Source organism: Orcinus orca, chromosome 1, assembly GCF_937001465.1.
Source record: "Orcinus orca chromosome 1, mOrcOrc1.1, whole genome shotgun sequence".
Lineage (NCBI taxonomy): Eukaryota > Metazoa > Chordata > Mammalia > Artiodactyla > Delphinidae > Orcinus > Orcinus orca.
The window spans coordinates 183,280,301-183,306,148 of record NC_064559.1 but is presented as its reverse complement, the minus strand read 5'-3'; the positions used below and the strand labels follow the sequence as shown (position 1 = coordinate 183,306,148).

At 53.7% G+C, this 25,848-nt stretch overlaps 1 protein-coding gene across 2 annotated transcripts in view; it reads right to left on the bottom strand.

Moving 5' to 3' along the window:
* Positions 1 to 25,848, bottom strand: part of GRIK3 (glutamate ionotropic receptor kainate type subunit 3) — a 239,892-nt gene that overhangs the window by 35,202 nt on the left and 178,842 nt on the right. For both annotated transcript variants that reach the window (XM_033422124.2, XM_004266449.3), the window contains exons 8-10: positions 22,091 to 22,198; positions 18,688 to 18,801; positions 10,059 to 10,262 (exon numbers count right to left, since the gene is read on the bottom strand). In XM_033422124.2, coding sequence (XP_033278015.1) covers positions 10,059 to 10,262; positions 18,688 to 18,801; positions 22,091 to 22,198 — 426 coding nt within the window. The remainder of the gene's footprint in view (positions 1 to 10,058; positions 10,263 to 18,687; positions 18,802 to 22,090; positions 22,199 to 25,848) is intronic.

The following is a 25,848-nucleotide window of genomic DNA, read 5'->3' as shown; positions in this document are numbered from 1 at the left end:
CTGGGCAGGGTGCCTGCAACTCCCTGCACCTCCCACTGCCAGCCCTGCCCCTGCACCTGTCCTATTCTGATAGGCAGGCCTTACGGTTGGACCCACCCTGCCCTGCGTGAGCCCACGCTGCATTCCCAGAGACCTGAACTTGACTCTGCCTTCTGACCATGACTGCCTGGGTCTCCCCAGCATACACTTCACATCACCTGGTTAGGCTTGGGAGCCCTGTGGCTACAGGAACGTGCTGACTAGCCCCAACTTCTCTCCAGGTCCTTGTACTTCTACTGCCAAAGCCACCCAAGAAACCTAGTCTCACTCTTGCCACATAGGCAGGACTTGTCCCCAGGGCTCTGTCTGCTGGCTGTCTGCCCACATCTCTGGTGTGTGGGATCCATGGAATTCACCTTCCAGTCTTTTCCCAAAGTTTTGTTTCTCCAACTAGAATCTTTTCTGATTCCCAATGCTGCTTAATATACGTCAAGACTTTTCCCTCTGCCCTTCAGATAAAAATTCTTGTTATGGGTTCATTAAGCCATTCACGACCTACCTGGTGCTGTCTAATAGTACTTTCCGCAATGATGGAAATGTTCTGTACCTGCACTGTCCAATAGGGTAGCCACTAGCCACATGTGGAACTTGAAATGTGGCTTGTATAACTGAGGAACTAAATTTATACTTTGATTTCATTAATTTTAAATTAAGTAATTTAGATTAATTTAACCAATTGATTTTAATTAATTTAAGTTTAAATTTAAATAACCCCATGTGGCTGGTGGCTAGTGAATTGGAAAGTGCACATCTAGCCCTGCCTGCCTCTGCAGCCTTACCTCCCATCTTGTTTTCCCCTGGTTCTCTTCCTACTTGCTTCTTTCAGACCCTCCAGTCCATGCTCACCTCAGGACCTTTGCACGGTATTTTTCTCTACCTGGAACTTCTTCCTCTCTGAACTCTTTGTTGAGCTAATGCCTGCTTCTCCTTCAGATTTCAGCTCCAACATCACTTCCACAGACAAAATCCCCAGGTGAAATCAGGCCTCCCTGGTGATGACTCTCACAGCACCAGGTATTTGCTGTCCTAGCACTGATCTTATTTGTGATTTTAGAGGTATTGGGTGATTTCTCCCCCCACTGGCCCATAAGCTCATGAGAGCCGGGCCTGAGCCTGTGTCTTTTCACTATTCTATTCCCCCCACCTAGCATAGTGTCTGGCTCACAGCAGGCCCTCGGTAGAGATTTGGGGACTGAATGAATGGGGCGTTGCTGGTTTAGGAGAGACACCCAGCAAGTGTGTCCTCAGAGCCAGCTGGCTGGGGCGCCTGGCACTTTCTAAGAGGGCAAAGCCAGTCACAGACAGTATCTGCTGATGAACCCTGGCCTCTCCAAGCTTAAGAAAACACAGTGCCCCTTGAAAGGCCCTGGACATAAGCCTGGCAGCCAATGGCCTTAACAACCCACACATCTGAACAGAGGGGAAACGAGTGCTAGTAGATTCATGAGTGCCAGCGGATGGGTCAACTACCAACACCTGTGATTCACAAACCAGCTTCCTGAGCTGATAGCAACCTCATGGCCTGATGGTGAGGAATGATGCCGTGCCTTTCCCTGGCTTGGAGAACTGGTGATTCCTGAGTCCCAAAAGGCTCCAAGCTGTGCCTCTGTCCTCCAGGAAGGATGGGCGGGTCCTCCCTGCTTCATAGCCACAGGGCCCTGGGGATGGACGCCCCACGGCTCCATCTCCTGTCTCTGGGGGTTCTCTTTCCCCATCCCACAGGGCCCTGAAGATGGCATCTGCCCAGAGAGGCCCTGACCAGCCAAGCCCAAGGAGCTGGGGGCAGGGAGCCCCCTCCCTCCACGGGCTGTGAGGTCCCAGTTGTACATTCCCATAGCCCCTGTGCTGGTCCTCAATGCCCTTACCACACATGAATTTTGATCTATAAGTCATTGCTTAATATCTAGCTCCTCTGCTGGTATATAAGCTCCAGGAGGGCAGGGACTACATTTATTTCACTCACTGATGTATCTCTAGGATTAGCACAAAGGCAGGCAAAAAGAAGGGGCTCAGTAAAGTTTTGTTGGAAGACTGAGCATCAAAGTACCCCCAAGAGTCCTGATCAACCCTTACTCCAGCCTAACGGGCTGAGCTCTGGCCTCTGTTTCCCTGTTCAGCTCCCCCATTCTTCCTGAGGTCACTCTGACCCCTGCCAGTCTGCCGGGGTCCGGCACAGCCTGCCTGTCTCTCACCAGCCTCCCTCCAGTGTTTGGACCCTGCACCCTGTGCCCTTGTCCTTGATGGGTACCCTTACTTATGACCTATCAGTGGTCCCTAGCATTCATTGATAGCCCTCACTGGTCCTCATGGCTCTCCTCAGGCAGGTCCTGGTGACAGCTTCAGCTCCACAGCATCTGCAGTGGCAGCCCTGGGCGACCTGGCTGCCCTGGGGATGGGGCCGTCTCTGCGGTCCATCTGTTTCCTCTACCCCAAGCCTGCCCCACTCCATCTGGGACTCTGTCCTGCCCCCCAGGTGAGCTCCCAGCATGCCTTGCTTTGAAGTGCCCTGTTCTAGGCTGGGAGAGGGGACTTGGGCAGAGCCTTTCCTGGCCTTGTAAACAGGGGTTGGGTCCAATGCCTATACGCCAGAACCAAGGTCTGTTCCCCGGCTGGGAGGAAGGTGGGACACAGTGAGGTAATGGTGGTGTCTTAGACACCAGATCTTCCCGTCACATCTGCCAGCCTACCTGGAGGCTGGGAGACCAGAGTGCACAGTCTAAAGGCCATGGCTGATGTTGGGCGACATCTTTCCAAGTCTATGTCCTCCTTCATCTGTCCCTCATGTACCATTTTCTATTACCCGCCAGGGAGCCAGAAATGACCCAGACCCCTTCCCTGGATTTCTCGGAATGCTGATGACTAGGAGGACAGGGAAGGTATTTCCCACCTCTCACAAGTCTCTAGGACCTTCCTCCAGGACTCCCCACTGGTTTCTGATGCGCAGGGCCTCTCAGCTCAGGCGCCAGTCTGCCAGCCAGGGAAGCTCTTTCACCTGGCCACACTCCTCTTGTGGAATACTTACATCTATTCATACATTCATAGATGACTGCCTGCCTGTTTCCTCCACTAGAATGTAAGATCCTGCGGCTCAGGGAAGGGATCCTGACCGTTTAGTTCACACTGTATCCACGGTGCCTAGCATGGGGCTTAACTGAACCAATTGAATGAACAAGTGAATCCCTTAATCAGTGGGAGCATTGGCTAGATCCACCCTCTGAGGTTTAGAAGAGGTCACCCAGCGAGCCCTCCTTCAGGGCCTCGTGCACTGCAATTCTTTTGGGGGGTACCCTGAGTCACAGGTGGTGTCCACTGATGTCCCACCAGCCGGCCAGCGCTACACTTAACAATCAGCACTGTAGCCACCGATAACCTCGGAACAGCCCATATGTATCTAAAGACATGGGACAGGTGCTAGAAAATTCCTAAGTGCTGACCGAGGGGTCGTGTACCCGTGCTTCACACATAGGCTTCCTGAGCTAGCGGATGCCCGGCAGTGAGACATGAAGCCCGTGCCTTTCCCAGGCCTGGGAGAATGGCCGGTTCCTGAGTCCCCACAGGGCTGTCTTTCAGGACAGCTCAGCTGGCGTTCCCCGCTTCATGGCACCTCCATTCGCATCTCTGTAAGATGCCCACTTCTCCACTCCCTGCCTGTCCACAAGGCCGGCGTCCACCCAGGGTCTGCCCCGGCACGGTCCGACCAGCCCTGCAGGACCCCTGATGAGGGCGGAGACTTCAGCAACCTCGGAGACCCCACCCAGGTCGGTACCCCCATCTAAGCCCTGGATATCTCTTCCTCATTCTTCAAGTCTCAGCTCCAGAGTCGCCTCTGCAGGGAAGCCTGAGTCATTTCCCTGTTTCACACTCCCAAAGTCCCCTGTACATATACCTCCTCGCAGCACCGATCAAAATTTTACTGAAATCTAACTTGGTTGATTCATTGCTTGTTCCCAGAGGGGCAGGAACCACGCTGACCTTGGTTGCTCCTATACCTCCAGTCACCGCCCCGGGTCTGGCCCGTCATGTGTGCTTGGCTCACCCGTCTCATGCACCAGGTCAGACCCTCTGGCCACGACCAACCTCACGCAGGCACAAGCTGCCAGCATGTCACCTCCTGGCCACCTGGACACCTCTTGTCCCCTTCTTTCCTGTCTCTCCTGCCCCGCTTCCCCCATAACTTCCTGTGGACGCTGCTGCAGGGCCCTGATTGGCTCCCATGCCTGCCAAACCCAGAAATGCGTGAACGTCAGGTGCCGGTGGATAAGCCTGTTCCCCCTTTTCCCCTCACCCCGAGAGGTGGTCCTGAGACACACTTTGTCAGGCTTTTCTGGGGTGCAGACTTGGATCAGTAGCACTCAGTGGTGACCAGCTCAAGGCTGCGTCCTCATATCGGCTTTCCCTCCCCTCTGCCCCTCTTCCGTGCCCTGACTCTCCCCGGCATCACCCCCCAACCCACGCAGTAGTAGCGTCTGAACCTCATCGGCCTCTGCCCTCCAGAAGCCCAGGCTGAGATAGGGTTCCATAAAGCTTTGTGGAAGGGAGGAAGGCATGATCCTCAGCGGGAGGGCCAGCTTCTTCCCGTTGCTTCCTCCACCCTTGGTTTCCCTCCAGCAACCCCCTCACCCCTGCAGCTCTGTTGCTGCTTTGTTCCTTGTCCTTTCTTGCACTGGTTATCTGGACCCTGACCTCCTGCCAGGCTCTTTCCAGGTCTTTCCCAGGCTAGTCTCTGCTTGCTGGGTCCCGGCAGCTGACAACCCTGCAGTGACTCTCAATGTAGCCCAAGTCCTTCCTGCATCCCTCACCTGCTTACTGGGTCATCTTCAGGGAGATCCTAAGCTTCCCCAGAGCTCCTCAGTCATTGCTCTGGGCAACCTGGCTGCCCTGACAAGAGGCTACCTTTTCAGTCCATCTGCTTCCCTGCCCTCACCTGCCCTGTCCCATCCAGGCTTCTGACCTACCCCAGGTAAGCTCCCAGCATGCCTTGCTTCAAAGTGCACTGGCCAGCCTGAAGGAGGTGGCTGGGTAGAGCCTTTCCTGGCCACCCAAACAGGGATTTGGGGCCCCTCCTAAGACCCACGCATGCTGGCCAGACTAAGATCTGGTTCTTGGTTGGAAGGCAGGGGACACAGTGCGTGACGGGGTCGGTCACGGCCTTGACACCAGACCCTCTGCTCGCACACCTTGGGTGGGAAGCTCAGTAGTCATGACACCATAGCCGTGTCTCTGGGGATGGTGTGCTAGTCTACATGCTCATTCATACATCCTTCGTTCATCAATGCCTGCTCTGCGTGCCCAGCCCCACGCCAGGTGCGGGCAGCGCCAGCACAGTCCAAAGGCACTGTCTGTCTGAAAAAAGAGTCAGGAGGGGAAATGGGTCCTTGGAGCTGTGCCACCTTCTCTGCTCTGCTCTCAGTGTTACACGGCGACAGAGAGGGACACCTGGGCAGTGCTATTTCTTTCACAGGGGAAGGGAAGACACGCCAGGGCTAGCCATGACCACTCCTTGTCTCAGCCATCTTGGTCTAGCCGCCTCCATGAGACAGGCAAAACACCTTACATGCTCTAGTGAGATGTAACAACTTCGAGATAAAAGAACGAATGGCTTAAGTGAGAGGGTGGCATGGACGTATACACACTACCAAATGTAAAACAGATAGCTAGTAGATAGCTAGTGGGAAGCAGCCGCGTAGCACAGGGAGATCAGCTCAGTGCTTTGTGACCGCCTGGAGGGGAGGGATAGGGAGGGTGGGAGGGAGGAAGACGCAAGAGGGAAGAGATATGGGAACATATGTATATGTATAACTGATTCACTTTGTTATAAAGCAGAAACTAACGCACCATTGTAAAGCAATTATACCCCAATAAAGATGTTAAAAAAACAAACAAAACAAAACAAAAAACAAACAAACAAACAAAAACCAGATAGCTAGTGGGAAGCAGCCACATAGCACAGGGAGATCAGCTCGGTGCTTTGTGTCCACCTAGAGGGGTGGGATAGGGAGGGTGGGAGGGAGATGCAAGAGGGAGGGGATATGGGGATATATGTATATGTATAACTGAGTCACTTTGTTATAGAAAGTGACTAACAGAAACTAACACACCATTGTAAAGCAATTATACGCCAATAAAGATGTTAAAAAAATTAAAAAAAAAAAATGAATGAATGGCTTCCTGTGGCCTGGAGGGCGTTCATCCTCGCCTCCCCCTCTCTGTTCACAGGCCTGGGAGAGCAGCCAGGACAGGACTCCTTGGCCTCCGAAAAGAAAGCTTGCAAGAGACCAGGCCGGGGGTGTTCAAGGAGCCTGTGTGGGGCCTGACCCTGTAGCCCCAGGAGAGCACACTTGTGCCAACTCGTGGATGCTGTTCCAACCTCGTCTCCCTCCGCCTCCCCACCTGCTGCTTGAGACCCTGTGTCCATGCCTTCCCAGAAGCCTCTCCTCCTTTGGCCTCCATCACCCATGCTCCCTGGCCCTCCTCCCTCCTCTCTGGCCTTGCGGGCTCGGGCATCTTGTTGAGGCCTCTTTTTCATCCCCTCCTCACACTTCCATGCCATTCAGGGTCCCACCCCAGGTCCTCCTCTCTTTTCTCCCCAGCAATCCCTGCCTCTGTTTCTGTCTGTGTCCCAAGGTTCCCCCGAGGCTGTGTTCGTGACTCCAAACCTCCACCTCCAGCCCTGCCACCTCCTCTGAGTGCCCAGCCCTACGGCAGCCACCTCCTGAGACCCCAATCCCAACATGATGTCTGAACCTCTACCAAATCCTGTGGGGATGACCTCACCACCGCCCCAGCCATCCAAGCTAGAATTTCACAACTTGTCCTTGATTCCTCCCTCCCTTCTCCTTGCCTCCTTCATGCCGCCAATCACCAACCTCATCAATTCTACCTTCATGTCTCCATCCTATTCCATCTACTTTCCTCCTTTCTGACCACAACCTTTGGAGGCCACCATGCTCTCCTCCACCCAGGTCCCAGTGCTGGCCTCCAGACTGGCCCCAGCTTAGCCCGGAGCACAAGTCCCAATTTGATGTCACGCCCTTGCTCTACGTCTTTCAGCTGTGCCTTGTAGCTCACAGGATTAAAACCAAATTCCTCACTTTAGCACCCAAGGCTTTTCAAGGCTTGTCTCTTGCCCCCTTCTCCAGCAGCAGCGTGCCCTCTTGGCTTCAGGCTTTCCATACTTAGGGCTCCATCTCCATAATCCCTAGCAGGATCCCAGGCTCGTGGTGCCAGGACAGAAGCTCTTGATGGTAGGTGTCAGGAAAGGCCCCCAGTGTAGAAAGGGGGTGATGCCTTGGGTGTGCCTCAATCCCCCGTGAGTCTGATCAGTATGAGTCAGTTCCCTGAGGCTCCAATTTGGCCGAGGGGCCAACTCTCCCACTGCCATCACGGCCACCCATGTGCACACTTTTTTTTTTTTTTTTTGCGGTACGCGGGCCTCTCACTCCCGTGGCCTCTCCCGTTGCGGAGTATAGGCTCCGGATGCACAGGCTCAGCGGCCACGGGTCACGGGCCCAGCCGCTCCGCAGCATGTGGGATCCTCCCGGACCGGGGCACGAACCCACGTCCCCTGCATCGGCAGGCGGACTCTCAGCCACTGCGCCACCAGGGAAGCCCTATGTGCATACTTTAGACAGGAGGAAATGGGGAGGAGCAGGATAGCTCCCGTGTGCTGAGCGTGTTGTTCTGTAGCTCATTAAATCTTCCCAAGAACCCTAGGCAGAAGGCTTTTAAAATTATTCCCATTTCCTAGAGGTGGAAACAGAGGCCAGAGAGGTTCAATAACTTTCCCACTGTCAGCTACAATGTGCTAGACCCTGAATTTGAACCCGTCTCTATTGAATTCCAAAGTCATTAAAATACACGGGAGTAATTTAAGGCAGGGACAAGAGTAGGAGACTTTCGGGGGAGGGGGAGTGAGAGAGAGCAGGAAGTAAAGATGGAGAGAGTAATGATCGGGGAGAGAGATGGGGTGATGGATGGAGAAATCACTGCTCTGTCCAATCACCTTTTTTGTTCCCATAGCTGGAGGCAACTTTGGGGAAGGCAAGTATGTGAGCAGGAGAGGGACACACCCTCTAGGTACCCTATCTTCCCCCATAACCCTGGCTCCTTGGAAGGCCTGTGGCATGGGACAGAGATGAGCAGAGTGTCAGGGAAGGACTTAAGTCCTGTTGGTCAGAGGCTCCATCCAGGGCCTCCAAATGGGCCTCGGGGAGCAGATCCTTGCAAAGGTGGGCATTCATCATTTTTACATCTTCGTTCAGATCCCTACTAAGGAAGTAATAATATTGCCAAGCTTTTACCACGCTTTCTATGAGCTAGTGAGAAGACTAATTACTTGACGACACTAATAAATGGTTACGATGTTATTAAAAATGGCACCAAGCTAGGATTAACAGGCTCATCAGTTGTAGGGAATCGGGTTTAACAAGGTGCCCGCATGTGCCGTCAGGGGCCACGGTCTTGATGGATACCGGGTTGCATGGAGGCCAGGGATGAGACCCCCCTCTTTTCTCCAGCTGAGGGTCAGCTTAGGAAGGTCTGGCTGCTGCTGGATTTTCTAATCCACCCCTTTGCAAATGGCTCTGCAGAGCTCTCGGGCCCCTGGGGATGCTGTGGGTTGCAAGACTGGCATCAGCCTCATTTACTTCTGCATGTGGCCTCCACGGTCCATGGGATCCCCGCTTCCTCCCCAGCCCACCTCACCTCTGCAAGCGACAGGCTCAGAACCCACCCGGAGCCCCACGCTCCAGAGCCCCACTCATGAAGCTCAGAGGGAGGGGGGAGCTGATAAATGGAGATGCCTGTGGGGCTTGCTGACTAATTTCCATAATAATTACAGTTATTACCAATAACGGTGACAACACCACTCCCTCCCATTTCGACTGAATTCCGCCATCTAGGAGCTGTTTCCCCACCAGTTGTCGCCTCTGACAACAAGTGGGGAAGAACACAGGGCAGGTATCATTATTCTCACCGTTGAGTTAGGAAATGAGCTCAGGGAGAAAAAGGGACTTTCTGAAGCCCCCTCCCTGGCCTCAAAGGAATAGCCGTAATGATAAAAATAAAAACAACAGAAGCAAGTACTGACACGGTACTAACTATGCAGTACACATGGGTGAACTTAGTCCTCACAACAGCCCGTGGGGGAGGGGGCTATTACTATCACTCCCATTTTACAGCTGAGGAAACTGAGGCACAAAGAGGTTAAGAAACTTGTCCAGGAGCACACAGCTAGTAAGTGGGAGAGTGGGAATCAAATCCAGCCCCAGTTCATGCTCTTTACCATTAGTCTCCGCCGCCAGCCTTCCCTGGGAGACCCGCTTCCTAGGGCCGAGGAAATGACTCCACCAGTGAGGCTCTGCTTGAGCCTTCTTGCTCTGAGCTCCAGCGTCCTTCCCTTCCCAGCTCCCCTCTGACAGGCGCAGGAGGGCTAACACAAGAAGGCCCTGATGCTGCCTGTCTGTACCTGGAGAGGCGAAGTGATAGTAATCCTTTTGGCTGAGGTTTTCCAGGTTGCAAAGACTTACTATGTGAACCTTCCCTGCCCTGGGTCCTGGGGCCAGATGGCTTTCTGCAGAGGTCAGAGCCCAAGGCTTCAGAAGCGGAGAGCCTCCAAAGATTCTTTGAGTCCCAGCTCCACTGCTTACTAGCTGGGAACCTTCACCTCTCTCTGCTTCAGCTTCCTTGTCTGTTAAATGGGTGGTAATAACAGTACCTACCTCACTGGGTTGTTGTAAGGATAAACGAGAGAAGGAATATGAGGGGTCTGGTGGTACAGATCCATTGCATTCATTAACAGGTATTTGATAGAAAATGCTTCTGGAAAGTTGAAGGCCCTGAGCTGGAAGGCAGGCAATGTTTAGTCTGTGCTGGGTGAGCCTGTACCAGTGGCTCCTTTGTCTCCATCTCTCCTTCCCCCAGGGCCGCTCTCTGCCAGGATGCCCCACCCTGACGTGCACAGAGGACTTGGCCACGCCTCCTGGGAGGTCCTTGGTCCCTTGTGCTCCCGCCTCACTTACGTGGTCAATGAGCTCCTTGATCATGCCGTTCCACTGGCCCTTGTCGTCCTGTGCCCCATATTTCCCATCCTCCACCAGCCGGATCTCGTAGGAGAAGCCCAGGATGTGGGCCAGTTCCTTGAGCAGGTCGATGCAGTAGCCCTCGAACCGGTCATTCCCGAACAGGGTCCTGTCGGACTTCCGGAACATGACAAAGGGCTCCTCCTGCGGGGACAGATGGGAGAGGGGCAGACAAAGGCTGAGTGGGTGGGGCAGGTCCAGCTGGGGCCAGAAAGCTTGGGCCAGGTCCTCTGCAAGGGTGTTCTAAGCCATCTTTAGGGGTTGCTCAAAATGGCCTGCTAAGTCAGGAGAGGGAAAGTGTACTTCCTGAGAGCCAACTTTGTGCCTCACAGATGGCCACCTACTGACGTGCACACAGCACTTAGTAGGTCCTTATTGATCGTCCAATGATCACAGAGCTAGAAACTAGTGGAACTGGGATTCGAACTCAAGACTGTGATTCTGAATCCCACGCTCTCTCTGTTGCACCGTCAACACAGGCCAGTGGTCCCCAAAGTGTGGTCCCCAGACCAGCAGTACCACCCGGGAACTTGTCAGAAAAGCACATTCTCGGGCCCCACCCAGACACACTGAACCAGAAACTCTGGGGTGGGGCCTGGCAAGGTGTGCTATAAGAAGCCCTCCAGGGGGTTCTGATGTCTGCTCCAGTGTGAGCACACTGCTGCAGAAGGCCCTTCATCATTTCTTCCCTGACTGCTCCCCAGCTCCTGTCTAACAGATGAGATCTCCCTGCTCCCTGACACCTTTCTCTCTTTCCAAGGATCTAGTCCCCAGCGTTAGGACCTGCCAGTGAGTGATTCCTGATAACTATGATAGTTTGCATTTGCACATGCCAGGCGTCAGCAAATCAGCAGACAAGACGGTGCCCGTGGGGGTCCAGTGCAGAGCCCAGCAGATTAGGAGGGTTCAGTGGACAGTAGCTGGAATTGCCTCCCTTAGCCTGAGTTTCAGCTTTCTGGGGGTAGATACGAGTAGCTCCATTCTGTAGATGTACAAAGTGAATCCACGAGGATAACGTAACTCGTGGGAGGTCACTCAGCTGCCAGAGAGAGAGGATTTGACTCAAGTCGGTGTGGTCCCAGAGCAGGAGCTCTTAACCGCCTCACTGTGCCAGAGGCCCTGAGTCACATGGTGCCTCTCCCTAGTGGGCAGGGGGTCCTCAGAAGGTGGCCTGTGGGTCCAGAGCGTAGGTGACAGCTGTCCCACATTAGGTTCCCTCCCTCCCACGTGATAGGGAGCCAGTGAAGGGCTTTGAGCCAGTGAAGGGCTTTGAAAGGGCATGACTGTCTGATTTCTCATTTAGAAATAAAGCCCTGGCAACCCTGCGAAGAATAACTGGGAGTAGAGGCAGGAAAACCTTGGAAAGAAGCTACTGACCTCGTCCAGTATGAGATACACAGAGTAAGGAACGGAGGTGGATGGGTTGAACTCTCAGCAAACTCATCATTTACTGAGTTCTTACTATGCACCAGGCATTGATTTAAACTCTTTTTCAGAGTGAAAAAGGCTCATAAGCTTTCAAGATAGGTGACATTACTGTATGCTAACACATATATATGGAATAAAAAAAAACCCAACAAAACTGGTTCTGAAGAACCTAGGGGCAGGACAGGAATAAAGATGCAGACTTAGAGAATGGACTTGAGGACGGGGGGAGGGGGAAGGGTAAGCTGGGACGAAGTGAGAGAGTGGCATGGACTTATATACGCTACCAAATGTAAAACAGATAGCTAGGGGGAAGCAGCCATATAGCACAGGGAGATCAGCTCGGTGCTTTGTGACCACCTAGAGGGGTGGGATAGGGAGGGTGGGAGGGAGACGCAAGAGGGAGGAGATACGGGGATATATGTATATGTATTGCTGATTCACTTTGTTATAAAGCAGAAACTAACACATCATTGTAAAGCAATTATACTCCAATAAAGATGTTAAAAAAAAAAAAGGTGACATTATCCCCATTTGATAGATGAGAGAACTGAGGCTCAGAGAAGTTCAGTAAGTTGCCCAAGGTCACACAAGAGTTGAATTATAGTCTGATGGAGTTCAGGCTCAGTCCTTCCTGCCTGTAGCTCCTTGGCCTCTTTCTGGGCCTTAACCTTCCCCCAAGCCACCTTGGCACCCCCTCGTGAAGGAATGCCTCGAGCCTTCAGCTGATGGGTGACAACCCTTAGCTGACAGAATCCGCCTGTGGGGGAAGCTCACGCCCACATGCCCATAGGAAGAGCACACACCTCATCTGGAGGGCATCATCATTCTCTCAAGTGGTGGGGCCATTCCCTTGACACTGTGGGCCCCTGAGCAGTGAAGGGCCCTCGTCAGGGGTTCTCAGGCACAGAAACCCACCGGCAGCCTCTTGCCAGGCTCCTGCTGCAGAGGGCGGGCTAGATCCTCTGGCCCTGGTTCCCCCGCAGCGCTGCTTCTCAAAATCCCATCCCATGCCTGATTCATTCTCGGTTTTCAACAGTCCTTTGGGATGTTGCAGAGAAAGGGCAAGGGAGTGTCTGAATCCCCAAGGGGTTCTGAGCAAACCACCTCTCAGTCTAATTGGGTGAAAAGCTGGGTCCTTTGGCTAGACTCCGTGCTAAATGTCGGTGCCTCCCATCCCCAGCTCCAAGCAAGCAGCTCACAAATTTGGAGAAAAGAGTTGAGGAGGTGCCGGGGAAGGGGCTGAGACTACACGGAGGGAAGGGAACTTAGGCTATCGTGGACCCTGCCTTCCTGCAAATTAATCTCTGGGATGGTGCTGCCCTGAACCTTGGCACAGGGCCTGGTGAGAGGGCCTGGGTGAGGCTTCAATCCCATCTCAACTGTTAGGTCAGATGCTCTTGTGCAGTGAACGAACTGTACCACGGCACCCGGTAGCCCTGATGTTAGCTCAAGGAAAGAATTAAAGAGAAGGTACCTTCTTTGCCAGGTGAATCACCAACCACATAGAGATTCCTAAGCAAAATCGACCTCCTTCTGTAAAATGGGGATAATAATAGGATCTACCTTACAGGATTGTTGTTAGGATAAGACGGGTCAGTCTGTGAAAAGCACTTAGTGCCTGGCAAATGTAAACTGCAATATTATTATCATTATATTATTAATATCATTATCATCTTTCTGGGCACGGGGTGACCTGTTATTGAAGTGACCTGTCCAGCCTAGAGACCATGCCCAATGTCACCAAAGGTTAAAAATCATAGCTAGCAGCGGAAAGCTATTTCAGGAAAGGTCCCTGAGATAGCTCACTTCCTGACCCTCTCTCCGAAACCCTCCCAGGCCCTATCCTCTAAAATTAGCACTTCATTTGCGAAGCCACCCCAGCCCCAGAATCTATACATCTTCATATAAATACGCTGCCTTTGGAGCAGCTGTAAAATGCCATTAATTTCAGGAAGTGCTTTGCGGATGGCATACATATTTAACAGCCAAAGCCCAGAGCATTAAAACGGTGCTCGCCTTAGTAATGTGTCTCTAGACCTGCAACATTTCCTAGGGGGTAATTCTGAACTCCGCCAACTACTTATTCATGGACTATTTCACAATTTATTACTGGAAATGTCCAGACAGCCAGTTCACAAGCTCTCTCGGCTGCTAATCGATTGCTCAGTGAAGGTGCCCTCAATTTCATGACTTCGCTCTCTCCTATTGCTCTGGGAGAACAGCCGTAGGAATGGGGGTAATATTTCTCTGCAACAAGTCACAGGAAACAAGAGGCCAGAAAAAGAACCTTTTCCTACTTTTCATTGCTAGGGCTTTTAGTCTAGTTTCTCAGTCTAGTTTCACCGGCGTGAGAGCCGAGTGACAGGACCTGTGGAGTTGGAAGAGGGTGCCTTGGCGGGGGTGGGGAAAGCCAAGGGTTACCTACCTAAGAGCTCTGTTCCCAAGCCCCTTCTGGCTTAGGCCATCTCAACACACACCTGCACACGCACGCGCTGTGTATGCACACAATGCCGCTGGCACGAATACACCGCATTCTCGGATGGTCTGACCTGCTCAGACACGGAAGCCAAGGACCCTGGCCCCCAGGCCTCGGCTTCTGCCAGTTAGAACCAGGACAGAGCATTAGGAGTCCAGTCCTCCCAGCAGGTGGAGCCTAGAGTGGCTCCTGGCCTGGGATGGTTCTCCCGGCCCACATCCTGGTCTCCCCAGCTTCTCCTCTCTTGTGCCAGGTGTGCAGGTCCGGCTTGCCTAGCAGTTGCACCTCAATGGGTTACAATGCGCACATGGCACAAACACACCGGACGGTGCTTGTCCAGACACCTGTGTGTAGCCAATCCCACACCTGCACAGGTGCCCACACGCGTGCCGACACCACTGCTCACTTCAGCAGCCCCAAGAACCCTGAACCTTCCAAAGCAGGCCCCCCCAGAGCGAGTTGAGTGTGTTTTCTTGGTGTGTGAGCAGAGCTTTGGGCAGATGAATTTTTCACGAGCTCACGGAAGAGCGAACCTGAGCAGAAGCTGGGGCCTGGCAGGGAGAGGGTGGGGAGGGCAGGCTTCCAGCCTCTTGCTGCTGCTGCTGCTTCCGCCTCAGGAAGGGGGAAGAGCCCGTGGCTCTGACGGGTCAGAGAGGGCGAGGTCCGGGCTCTGTCCATCTGTCTGTCCAGGGTAATGTGACCTTAGCACCTAACCCCGGGATTCAGGATGGAGGAGGAGAGAGGGGGCTTTGGGGGCAGCCCCCATATCTCCCTGTGTTCTCTGCCGCTCCAGATTCCGGGGACCAGAAGAGGAGGAGAGACCCCCTCATCAGGGTCTCAGGTCCAGCCCTGTTCTCCAGGGCAAAGCTGGGGGATGTTCTTGCACCCAGGCTTGGTACCTGCCTGTCACTCAAAGCACTGTTGCCCTGACAACACACTTCCAGAGAGGCAGGGCCAGTGCTCTCCGTGGGAGGTGCTGGCCCTGCTTTCAGGCTGCCAAGCTTGGGGTCGGGTTTTCAGCCAGAGCGTCTGGGCTGGGCCGGGCTGGACACTCCCCACCACTGGTGCTGCTGTCCCCAAAAGCCCAAGCTGAGAGCACTGTACCCTGACCAACCCCTCCCAGGGCTCTGGGACATGCAGACCATGCTGAGACTTTCAGGAGACTCCGAGGACATTTTCAGCTGGACACAGAGTTTCTTGGGGACCAGTGTAAAGGCTGTGTGTCACATCCTCTGTCCCCGCTCTGCCGCCGGGAAAGACTGGGCTTCTCTCAGGGAAGAAGTAGACCCAACCATCCATGATCTCTGGACAGTGGGGCTGGAGGAAGCTGGATCATGGGTCAGTCCCAGACCATGCGAGTATCTGACCCTGCAAAATGGGGTGAGGATGGTGGGACATCTGCTTCAAGTGGGTCAGCAGCCATGTCAGAGGTCAAGGCAAAGGAGCCCAGGGGTAGGGGACTATCACAGTGTCAGGGTCAAGGGCTCAGACCTTGAGGTGGCGGTTGGGATGTGGAGATTTATGTATCAGCAGGAGATTAGAGCTACGAGGGGCTCAGGAGGTCACAAACCCTAGCGCTTGCAGGGACCAGTCAGGAAATGCCTGTATAAGAAGCAGCCAGGAGTAAGCAGTATGGAATGGTGGGGTCTGTGGTGAGCCAGGGAATGCCCACCAGGCCTTAAAGACATTCAAGTCCAAGCTCAGAGTTTATAATGCACCCTGACAGAGATAAGCTCTGTGACCATGGTCAGGGGTCAATCTTCAGTGAAGTTCAGGGCCCTGGTTGTGGATGGAAGCAGAGGTTTTCTCGAGAACTCTCATTCTGCTTACTTAAAACCCGAGCTTACTGGGGACTGGATTTATAATCAATAATAACAAGAGCAGCCATTACTTAGACAGCACACACTCCGTGCCATTTATTGTTATTAATCATTCATCCTCTCAACTCCATGAAGTAAGGACAATTATTATCACCTCTCTTTCGCAGATGGGGAACAGAGACACCAAATGACTAAGCAGTTTTCCAGGGTCGTACAGCTAGTGAACAGTAAAGCCGGGACTCAGACCCAAAGGTTTGAGTCTCTTAACCGTCACAGTCTGGCCCTTGTGTCCTGGTCACACTTGCGTGTCACCAAGAGCTCCTGGGCTCCCGTTTGCCCGGATGAAGGGCAGGGGAACCGATGGAGCTGCGTCCAGGCTGCCAGCCAACGGGGCTTCTCTCCTTCCTTGGGGTGCTGAGAGCCCGCTGGACGTTGTGGGCGGGGCCCTCAGTGAGCACCTGAGTGCAGCAGGTCAGGACCTTTGCAAGAAGCTTCCAGTATTGCCCAAGAAACTGTGAGAAGAGCACAGAATAGCTGCGCGATTCTACCTCTGCAGCTGTAGATAAATTCCCTGCGGCTCTGCAGAAGGGTCTTATGCCCTTGAAACCGGGCTGCTGTCACTTTAATAAAATTTAACCCTGTGGTCACTGAAGGTGTGTGTATTTTGCACCCTTTTGGTATGTTATCTTTAGCTCCCCTCTTACCGTTAGAGCATTGTTTTGTGGCTGAATCAACTCAACTCATTTAATTCTCTCTCCTAATCTCTCTGAGCACATCTGTTTTACCTTTTTTCAATCTCGTCTTCTGAAAAGTGTTTTCTTTATATCTCGCATTGTATGCAGCTCTGCTTTTAATCTTTGACCGCCTTTTTATTAGTTTATTTTTACCCTTTTATATTTTAGCTTTCTCACACTTTCGTCCTTTTGCTTTCTGACATTTTGGGTTTACATTCTTCACCTTCTCTAGCCAGAGCTGTTAATTATTTATTTTATTTTTTTGTCTGTCTTGGTAGCTTTCCTTTTAATCTCATTCCTTATTTTCATTTTTCTCTTTATTATTTTCCTTTTCACCTTTATTTTGTTCTCTTTCAACTTTCCTTTTATCTTTTCTATTTTTATCCACATTAATATTCCTTTAATTGCTCATCACACTTCCTTCTAATCCCTTTGCTCTTTTCATGTCTTTTTAATCTTTATTTTTTGCTTTATTCTTTTTCATTTATTTTTTATTATGCTATAGGTGTACAAGATAGTGATTCACAATTTTTAAAGGTTATACTCCCTTTATAGTTATTATAAAATATTGGCTATATCCTCCGTGTCATATACTACAGCCTTATTTTATTTTTCATCTCTAAATTTTTTGTTTTTATAATTTTTTCCCCTGTTCCTGATGAGATCTTTCGACTTACTGGTTTTATAGCTTGATATTTATATTTTTTTAGTTAACAAAATGTCAATCAGGCAGGCAGGATGTCTGGTTTTGGGGAAGATGCCAGTGAGGGTCTCACTCCCGAAAGGTGGGTGTTGAGAGGTGTCTCCCCAGCCATCTCCTCTGGCTCTATCAGCAGCATGTTCAGAACTGCTAGGTCTCCATCAGCTTTAACGTGGATGCTCTTAATAGTCATAAGCCTGGAGACTGGGGATGACAGCCATAGGCTACAATTGCTCCCTGGAAGCTGATGGTGCCCCTGGAGTCTGCTGCTCACTAGATTCTTGGGAGGGTGGGATTTAGCTATTACATCCCTTCTTCCTCCATGGTGTCCACCACCCAGCCACTGAGCACATACCTGGCCCTAGAGGGAGGGCATAGGACCGTCCAGTAGGGCCTGGCCAAACCAGCTTGAGCCCCCTTTTTTGGTATAGAGTGACCTCAGCACATGGTCCTGACAATCATATTTGCTTCATTATAAGGAGAAGCTGACCAGGGCCAAAATTGTCCTCGAAGGGCCTTTGGTCAGAATCCACCGGGCTGTGATCAGGCTGCCTCCCCACTACATGGCCCAGCTTGGGCCCCCAAAGCAGTGCTACGTCTCTGAGAGGGTGAGTCCTGAGCCTCCGGACACCCTGGAGGCCTTCCAGGTGGGGCTGGTGCACGTGGCGTGGGCACAGCACTGGCCAAAGGAGGCTAGCAGCCTGGGTGTCCTTCTGCTCGCCCTGAGTTTCAAGACTCACAGAGCCTGGGAGACCCCAAAAGCCATTCCTTGGGTTGAAATGGTCAGAAGAAGGAAGCACTATTCAGTCCTGGGCAGTGGAGGGAGGGTGGCAGGGAGAAAGGTCATAGCCGTGGCCAGGAGCACTCGGGACAGGACACTGTGGGCGGTGGCACGTGTGTGGGCTCCCAGCACCTGCCAGGCTGGGGGGACCAGTAGGAAGAGCCTTTTTCCTGGGAACTGGGGTGGAAGAGGTGGACCCCAAGTCCTGGTGCAGAAGGCAGGTCACCCCTCCTTCCTTCTACCCATCACAGTTCCTATCAGGCATCAGGGGCTCGGGGACTGGGTGAGAGTGAGATGCAAACACACAGGCCTCTGCAGCAGGGCTGGCCAAGCAGGTCCCAGACAGGCAGGAGGGCTGGCCTGCTCTGCCTCTGGGAAGAGGCTGCTCACAGCCACCTCCTGGGGTCTCTGGCCTGTGGCCACGAGCAGCGTTGCTGTCTCCCACCTGCTCGCTGGGGGCTTTCTGAGGGACCCTCAATGTTTCCACCTTCCTCCCCCATCTTCCAGCCTCCCAGCAGCCTCATAAGAGATGCCTGGCCTGTGCTGGGTGGGGTGATGGAGAGGTCTTTCCAACCCCGACGGCCAGCCCGCCCCAGCTCACAGCCCCTCCTGCAGGGCTGCAGCTCTTACCAGCACAGTCGTGACGATGAGGGACCTGTTCGTCAGAGAGTCGGTGACGTTAGGGCCTCGGCCTCTGGCAACCTCCGTGATGTTAAGCCCCTCGGCAGGACTCCACACCCCAACCTGGATGGACAGACAGATGGAGAACAGGAGGCTGAGTCCGTGGTCTCTCCATCCTTTCTCCACGCCAGCAACCTCCTCGTCTCCTTCCCATCCTTCATGAGTATCGTCATCGCTAATGTGTTTCGAGCCAACACTTCTGGCAACCCTGTTGCCTCCCTCCTTCCCAGAGGAAGACCCCAAGGTGTTCAGTCTCCTGACTTCTGCCACCTCCCCATTTGCTAGCAAACCCGTCACAGCTGGAAGGGAAAATGCGGAGGGAGAAAATGAACATAAAGACGGCCCAGGGAGCACAGCAGAAGCCAGCCTGGGATGGAGCAGACGCCATGAGGAAGTCAGTTAGGGTTAGGGCCAGGTCCTGCCCTGGGACAGAGTCACCCTGAGCCTGGGGGGCCTCCCGCCTCCTGGGGAAGACCTGGGCACCCAGCTGCTCACTGGGTCTCAGCGTGTGCCAGCTCTGGGGCCAGATGCCCTCCAAAGCCCAGGACAGGGCCTGGAGCGAGGGAGATGTTTCCTAGGCATCTGTGGAAGGACAACGAGATGTGTCACGTGCGCGAAGGCAGGCGTAGCAGGACGCTGGTCTTTGCAGCTATTTGGGGGCAGAATAGAGTAGAAAACCCTCACTGGGGGCACTGGATGCCACTCGGTTAGAAGGCAGTTTGCTTTGTAGTTTTACACCTAATGGTGGCAGACACTCTGGCCGAGGTGGCATAACCTCTGTCCCCATGGTGCCCTTGTGGATACGAGGCCTGGGGCTGGAGGGAAGCAAGGGAAAATCAAGTTTACAAATCGTTCTAAAGCCCTGGGCCTATTGAAGATCCTCTGGGACCCAACTCTGCCCAGCTCTGTGTCCATCGCAGTTCCTCTCTCTCAAGGAAGGTTCTGGCCTGCCCATTCTGTCCTTGTCCCAGTTGGGGTGGGGTACTCAGGAAACTTAATCAATTAAACAGGGAGGCCGAATGCAAACATCCCATTAAGAGAGCTATGCATAGCAGAGAGACATGTAATTATGCTTGCGTCATTCTGCCTTAATCCCCCCAAAGCCACCGGCTGGAGCTGGCTGGATCAGTTATGACCCGGCTTAGCAAACAGAAGTGATGAGAGGCAGAGCAGCTGTGTTTGGGGGCTCAGCACCCTCTCCGGGCAGCATGTCTGTCTATGCAGACCCCGCCCCCAGAGCCAAGAGGAGAGCAGACAAGCAGAGAGCGTCAAAGAGGCTCTTCTCTCAAGGGGGCTGAGCTCAGAGCCCAGCCCAGCACGAGGGACCCCAGCGGCGGGCCTGGGTGCAGGAGGCGCTCAACAGACAGCTGGCTGGCGGCCAAGTGACCAGCAGGAGCCCTCACCCCAGCAAGCATCTACCGAGCTCCAACTGCAGGACCTGCTGGACACCAGGTGCCGTGGGATTGCGAGAACAGTTAAGACTGAGGAGGACCCAGGCTTCAGAGGCTCTCCGCCCTCAATCTGGCCACCTGTGTCTAGGTATAGTAAAGAGTTTTTCTCGAGTAGTAGCTGATTTGTGTCGTTGCTGGAGGGCTGGCGGGAGCTGCGGGTAGGCTCAGATGGCAAGAGTGCTCTGATGGGCAACTACTGATGCCTGCCACAGGCGCAGGAGTGGGAGGTGGTGGCATACCTGCCATCTAATTGCCATCCTTAGAATTTTAGGCTATCCCCAGAGATGGAGAGCTGAGACAGCGACTGAGACAGACTGAGTGACAACTATTGCAGTAGTCCTGCCAGAGGAGGAAGGGGGCTCCCTGGCACTGCAGGAGTTTAAATAGGAGCTGGCAGAGTGCGTGATAAGCTGTAGTTTGAATAGGGTTGGACCAACGGGCCGCGATCATCTTAGGAGCAGAGGGCACAGCGCCTGTCCTTAGGGGACTGATGCTGTATGTGGCTGAAAGAGTTGCAGAAGAGTGGTTGCCCTGGCCACCCGGCCCCAGCACAGTGGCCCCATGAGTCCGTGGGAAACTCAGGATTGAATGAAGTCACCTCGGCCACAAAGTGCAACACAGGCAGCGCCAGGTCCATGACTGTGGGAATGAACCAAGGAAACAGGCTACTCGTGCAACTGGGGAGCTCGCAAGGGCAAAGGCCTGGAGGTGCAGGAGGGAGTGGGTATGACTGGGCCATGGGGAACGTTTGTGGGTGGGGCAGTGGAGACTAGGCCTGGAGAGGCAACCGGGGCGTTTCCTGGAGAGCCTTCGAGGCCGGGTGAGGGACTGATACTGAATGCTTTGGCACTGGGGAGCCATGCTCAGTCCCAGGGCAGGATAGAGCTTCATCTGTGTGTACACTCAGGATGGCTGGAGGGCCCGGGAGTGGAGGTGGGAAGCCAGGTTGGGGTGTTAAAATAATCCAAGGAAGAGGCCCGGACCAGAGAGGGCAGAGGAGGAGAGCAGAGGAATCAAGGGTTCCTGAAGGATCAGGGGTGGCCGCTTCACTTCTGGCCTCTTTGCATTTTAGACACCCCCTCTCCCAGGGTTGGAGAGGTGCCCTGGTGGCTCCCAGAGACCAGCCTGCTGTGGGAGAGGGTGTGGCTGAGCCCCTAGCTCCGAGGTCCCAGGGGATGCTGAGAATCAGGGGCTAATGTGAAATTCCCTTCTCAGGTCAGCAACCTGACTTTGTCAGAATATGCTGAAGGTTCCCAGGGATCAGAATCGGCCCCATTACAAACATTTCTATGGCAACCAGATGGGAGGCCCAGCCCCGTGGGCTTGCTTTCTGCATTGAAATTCCCCGGAATCACAGAGGCCTTAGAAGCATACAGTGGGGAGTTCAGAATCCACCTGCTTCAACCTCTCTCCAAGAGCAAGAATCACCTCCAGTCCCCCAGACAAGCAATCGCTTTGTTCAGTCTTTGCTTAAATGTCTCCAGTGACAGTGAGCTCATCACTCCCCATGCAGGCATCCCCTGGTCATTAGAAAGTTTCTCTTACCTAAGGACACGCCTGTCCCTCTGCCCCATGACAGCCCTGCAGGGACTTAGTCCGTCTGCCCCTTGAGCCTCTCATCTCCTTTCCAGGGTAAGCATCTCGGATGGCCCTTGCTCACAGGGTGATGGGTTGGGTATCTGCCATGGACAGGCCACTGGGTTCTGCACCCCTCCAGTCTGAGAAGGCCTTCATGTTCTCTGATGGGCCAAGGCACTGGTCACACTGGGTCATGTTGAGTCCCAAGGGGGCAGATGGACTGGGTCTTGCCCCTCGCTCTGGGTCTCTGCCTGGGGTCTGTTGTAGGGGATTTAAAGAGCCTCTGCTTGTTGGCCTGCCCTCCCACTCCTGAGCCCACACACCTTCTCTAGGCCATCTTCCTTCAGGCTGATGATGTCCAGATCGAAATCCATCCGTAAGCCACTGGTTTTGTTGAAAACAATCCTTCCCGTTAATCCTTCCCATTGAGCCTGCCGGAGGGGAGAGGGCAGAGCAGCAATTCCTCGGGCTCATAAATCATCATTCGGTACAACTGTACAATGCTTCATTTTAATTACTCCTTGCACTGATACTGTTCCCCCAAGACCATGATTAATTAATAATCACCTCCATCATTGCTAGGGCTGTGGTACGAGCCAGCAATTTCCATAAATTCTATTATGCTCTTCAGCCAGCTTTACACTCGCACCTTCTCATGTACAACACTGATCATAGATGCGCTCAGATGAGCCCCCGCCTTGAAGCCACGAGAAGGGGGAGTCCATGTTGGGTCCCCAGAGACGGGCAAGGAGGCAGGCAGGCCGCGGCAGGCGAGACCTGCTGAGGGGCAGAAAGCCAAGGGGCCAGGCCAGCTCTGGCTGTAGGACCAAACACTTGGGAGTAGCCCCCAGAGAGCCGGGGGTGACAGAGAAGGTCTCCCACCCCTGCCCCTGCTCCACCCATGCCCTGGTTAAGAACTGGGGTCAGAATACAGGGTCCAACCCCAGTTGGACCTGGGCTTTCATTTCACCTCGCTGCCTCAGTTTCCTCATCTGTAAAATGGAACTAATAATATTACCCATCTTACCAAAATGCTATGAGGGCGAAATGAGTTAAGTCCCTTGAAAAATGGAGAACAGTGCCTGGTACAACCTAAGACCTGAATAAATGGCACTTTTGCTACTTTTTCTTGCCTTTAGCATCATTAACACAGAGACAGGCAGGCAGAGGTTCAGAGAAGGAACAGGACCCAAACTAAGAAGGGCTCCATCTTCTAAAGCAGGGGTTGGCAAACTATGGGTCAAAGCCCAAATGGGCCCATTGCCTGTTTTTTTTTTTTGCGGTACGCGGGCCTCTCACTGTTGTGGCCTCTCCTGTTGTGGAGCACAGGCTCCGGACGCGCAGGCTCAGCGGCCATGGCCCACGGGCCCAGCCGCTCCGCGGCACGTGGGATCTTCCCGGACCGGGGCACGAACCCGTGTCCCCTGCATCGGCAGGCGGACTCTCAACCACTGAGCCACCAGGGAAGCCCCATTGCCTGTTTCTGTAAACAGTTTATGAGATCACAGCCACGCCCATAGGGTGTACCTATTGTCTTTGACGGCTTTTGAGCTGCAACTTTGCAGTTGAATAGTTGCAATAGAGACTGGTCTGCAAAGTCCAAAATATTTACTACCTGACCCTTTTTATAGAAAAAGCTTGCCACTCCCCTTCTAGATACACCTTGCCTGCAGGCCCATAGCGTTAGTGATACAAGGGGCTTCACACTGCTCGCCTCATGCAGCCTCCACAGCAGCCTCGGCACATGGGCCCCGTGGGTTCCTCACCCCACTGGGGTCATGAACCTTGCAGATCCTGGAGAGGGCTCCAGAGCCTCTCCATGGCTGAAGGTTCCCCTTGCACTCACAATACGACCCACAAGTTCACGGGTTCCCAGATCCCTGGACGCCTATCTACAGATTCCACATTAAAACCCACGGGATGGCTTCCCTGGTGGCGCAGTGGTTGAGAGTCCGCCTGCCGATGCAAGGGACACGGGTGCGTGCCCTGATCCGGGAAGATCCCACATGCCGCGGAGCGGCTGGGCCCGTGAGCCATGGCCGCTGAGCCTGCGCGTCTGGAGCCTGTGCTCCGCAACGGGAGAGGCCACAAGAGTGAGAGGCCCGTGTACGGCCGAGCACTCGGGCAGCTGTCCGGCACTGTCAAGTCTTGTGTATTAGCGTGTAGACAGGCATGTGTTATATTAGCTCAGGCGGAGGGGTACGCCTAGGAGGGTTCCGGGACGCTGGAAATCAAAAGGGGATGGAAGGAGTGCTTTGTACAAAGCATCCAACCTCTCTGAGCTTCGGGAAGAAGAAAATGACCTATTTCACGGGTGGTAACAAAAGTGCATAAAGGGCTTAGCACAGTGCCTGGCATATACAACCCCGGCTATTATTTTTCCTTAGTCAGCCTCCTTCCATAGGGCTTCCTTGGATTAGGGCTGGCCCTTGGCTGGAGGGGGAGGGATGGTCACTTGGGCCATGGCCTGAGGCCTCAGGAGAAACCCTATCACAGAAGCCTCATCCGTGATTAGCTTCCCTGCAGGAGCTCATCCGCTTCACATCACGGTCCTGCAAGGTGGGTGTCATGATTGCCCCCATTTTACAGTCATGGCCACTGAGGCTCGAAGAGGGACTGAGCTCTGTGGGTCCCAAGTAATGGTGGTGCCGGGCAGATTCTCACTGTGCTCAGTGGAGCTGAAGAGCTGGGGTCATCATGCCCAAATTGACTGGGGAGAGTTTATGAAGCCCAGGGATCTGGAGATTGGGGTTGGGGACGGAGATTTAAAGATGCATCTGACTCAGAGAGCAGATTGGTGGTTACCAGTGGGGAAGGGGGCTGGGGCATGGGCACACAGGGCGGAGGGGTCAACTGTATGGTGATGGATGGTAACTAGACCTTCAGCAGTGATCGCTGTGTAATGTATACAGATGTGGAACTATAACGTTGTACACCTGAAACTTACATAATGTTATACATTATTTTACTTCAATTAAAAAAATGCATCGGTGACGGTGAAGGCCACTGTTTATGACTTCACAGGGAGGCTCAGCTTCCTTGAGGCTCGCTCCCCAGCCCCTCTGCCTCCCCCATCCTCTGCCTGTGGCCCCTCCCCCCTTGGGCTACCTCTCAGCCCCCAGGGAAATCACAGCAGGTGCCTTCAGACCTGCACTGGAGGGAAGCCTTCCTCCCTGTCAGCTACAGAGGAATTAAATGTCAGCAGGTGCGTGGCCTGTCTGTGGGCAGTCGGGCAGGGGCAGGGCCAGGGCAGGGAGCCGCTGGCAGCTCCTCCCCGTGACATTTCCCAGCCCTCCCGCCCCTTCCAGCTGCCACGCAGGACTTGCTAAATGAAAGACGCTTCACACGCTCTGAACTCCGGCCTGGTATTTTCCAGCTCCTCTCGGAAATGCCAAGTCTTTAAAATGATTTACTGTCACGCAGGCAGATGGGGAAACAGGCAACTTGGGAATGGTCTGAGGGAAGACGGTGTACTGGGCTCAGGCAGGGTACCTGGGTCCCGGGGGTGGCCAGCTGTAGGGCCATGAGGGAGCCCCGCAGCTGCTCTGGGCCTCGGTCTCCACTGCCCTAAAATGGACTGGAGACGAAGTTGTTTGTGAAAGGACTCTATGAAGAAGAGTGAGTGGTAAGGGCTGTTCACTGGGCCGGGGCCAGGAAACAGGAGGGCCAGGTATGCCAGTGTGGGCCGGTCGGTGCCGGTGCCGGGTGGGGGGGTGGAGGAGAAGGAGGCTACCCTTTCTGTGGCACGACAGTGACTCATCTGCTCCCTTTAGGGCTTCAGGACTGAGCCTCGAGCGCTGCGGGGGGCAAGGGTGAATGGGTAGGGGACGTCCCTGAAGCTCTGGGGCCTGGAGATCCTCTTTAGCTGGAAACCCACCAGGGAGCAAGAAGCCAGAGTGACGACAGTCGTGATGATAGAAATAATAGTAAGAGCAGCCAATCAGCTTGGCACTTGCTCTGTGCCAGGCGCTGCCCTAAGTGCTTCACACACCACAACTCACTTACACCTACAACAGACCTGGTATTATCTCCATTGTACGGGAGGACCTGCAGCACAGAGAGGTTCAGTAGCTTATCTAAG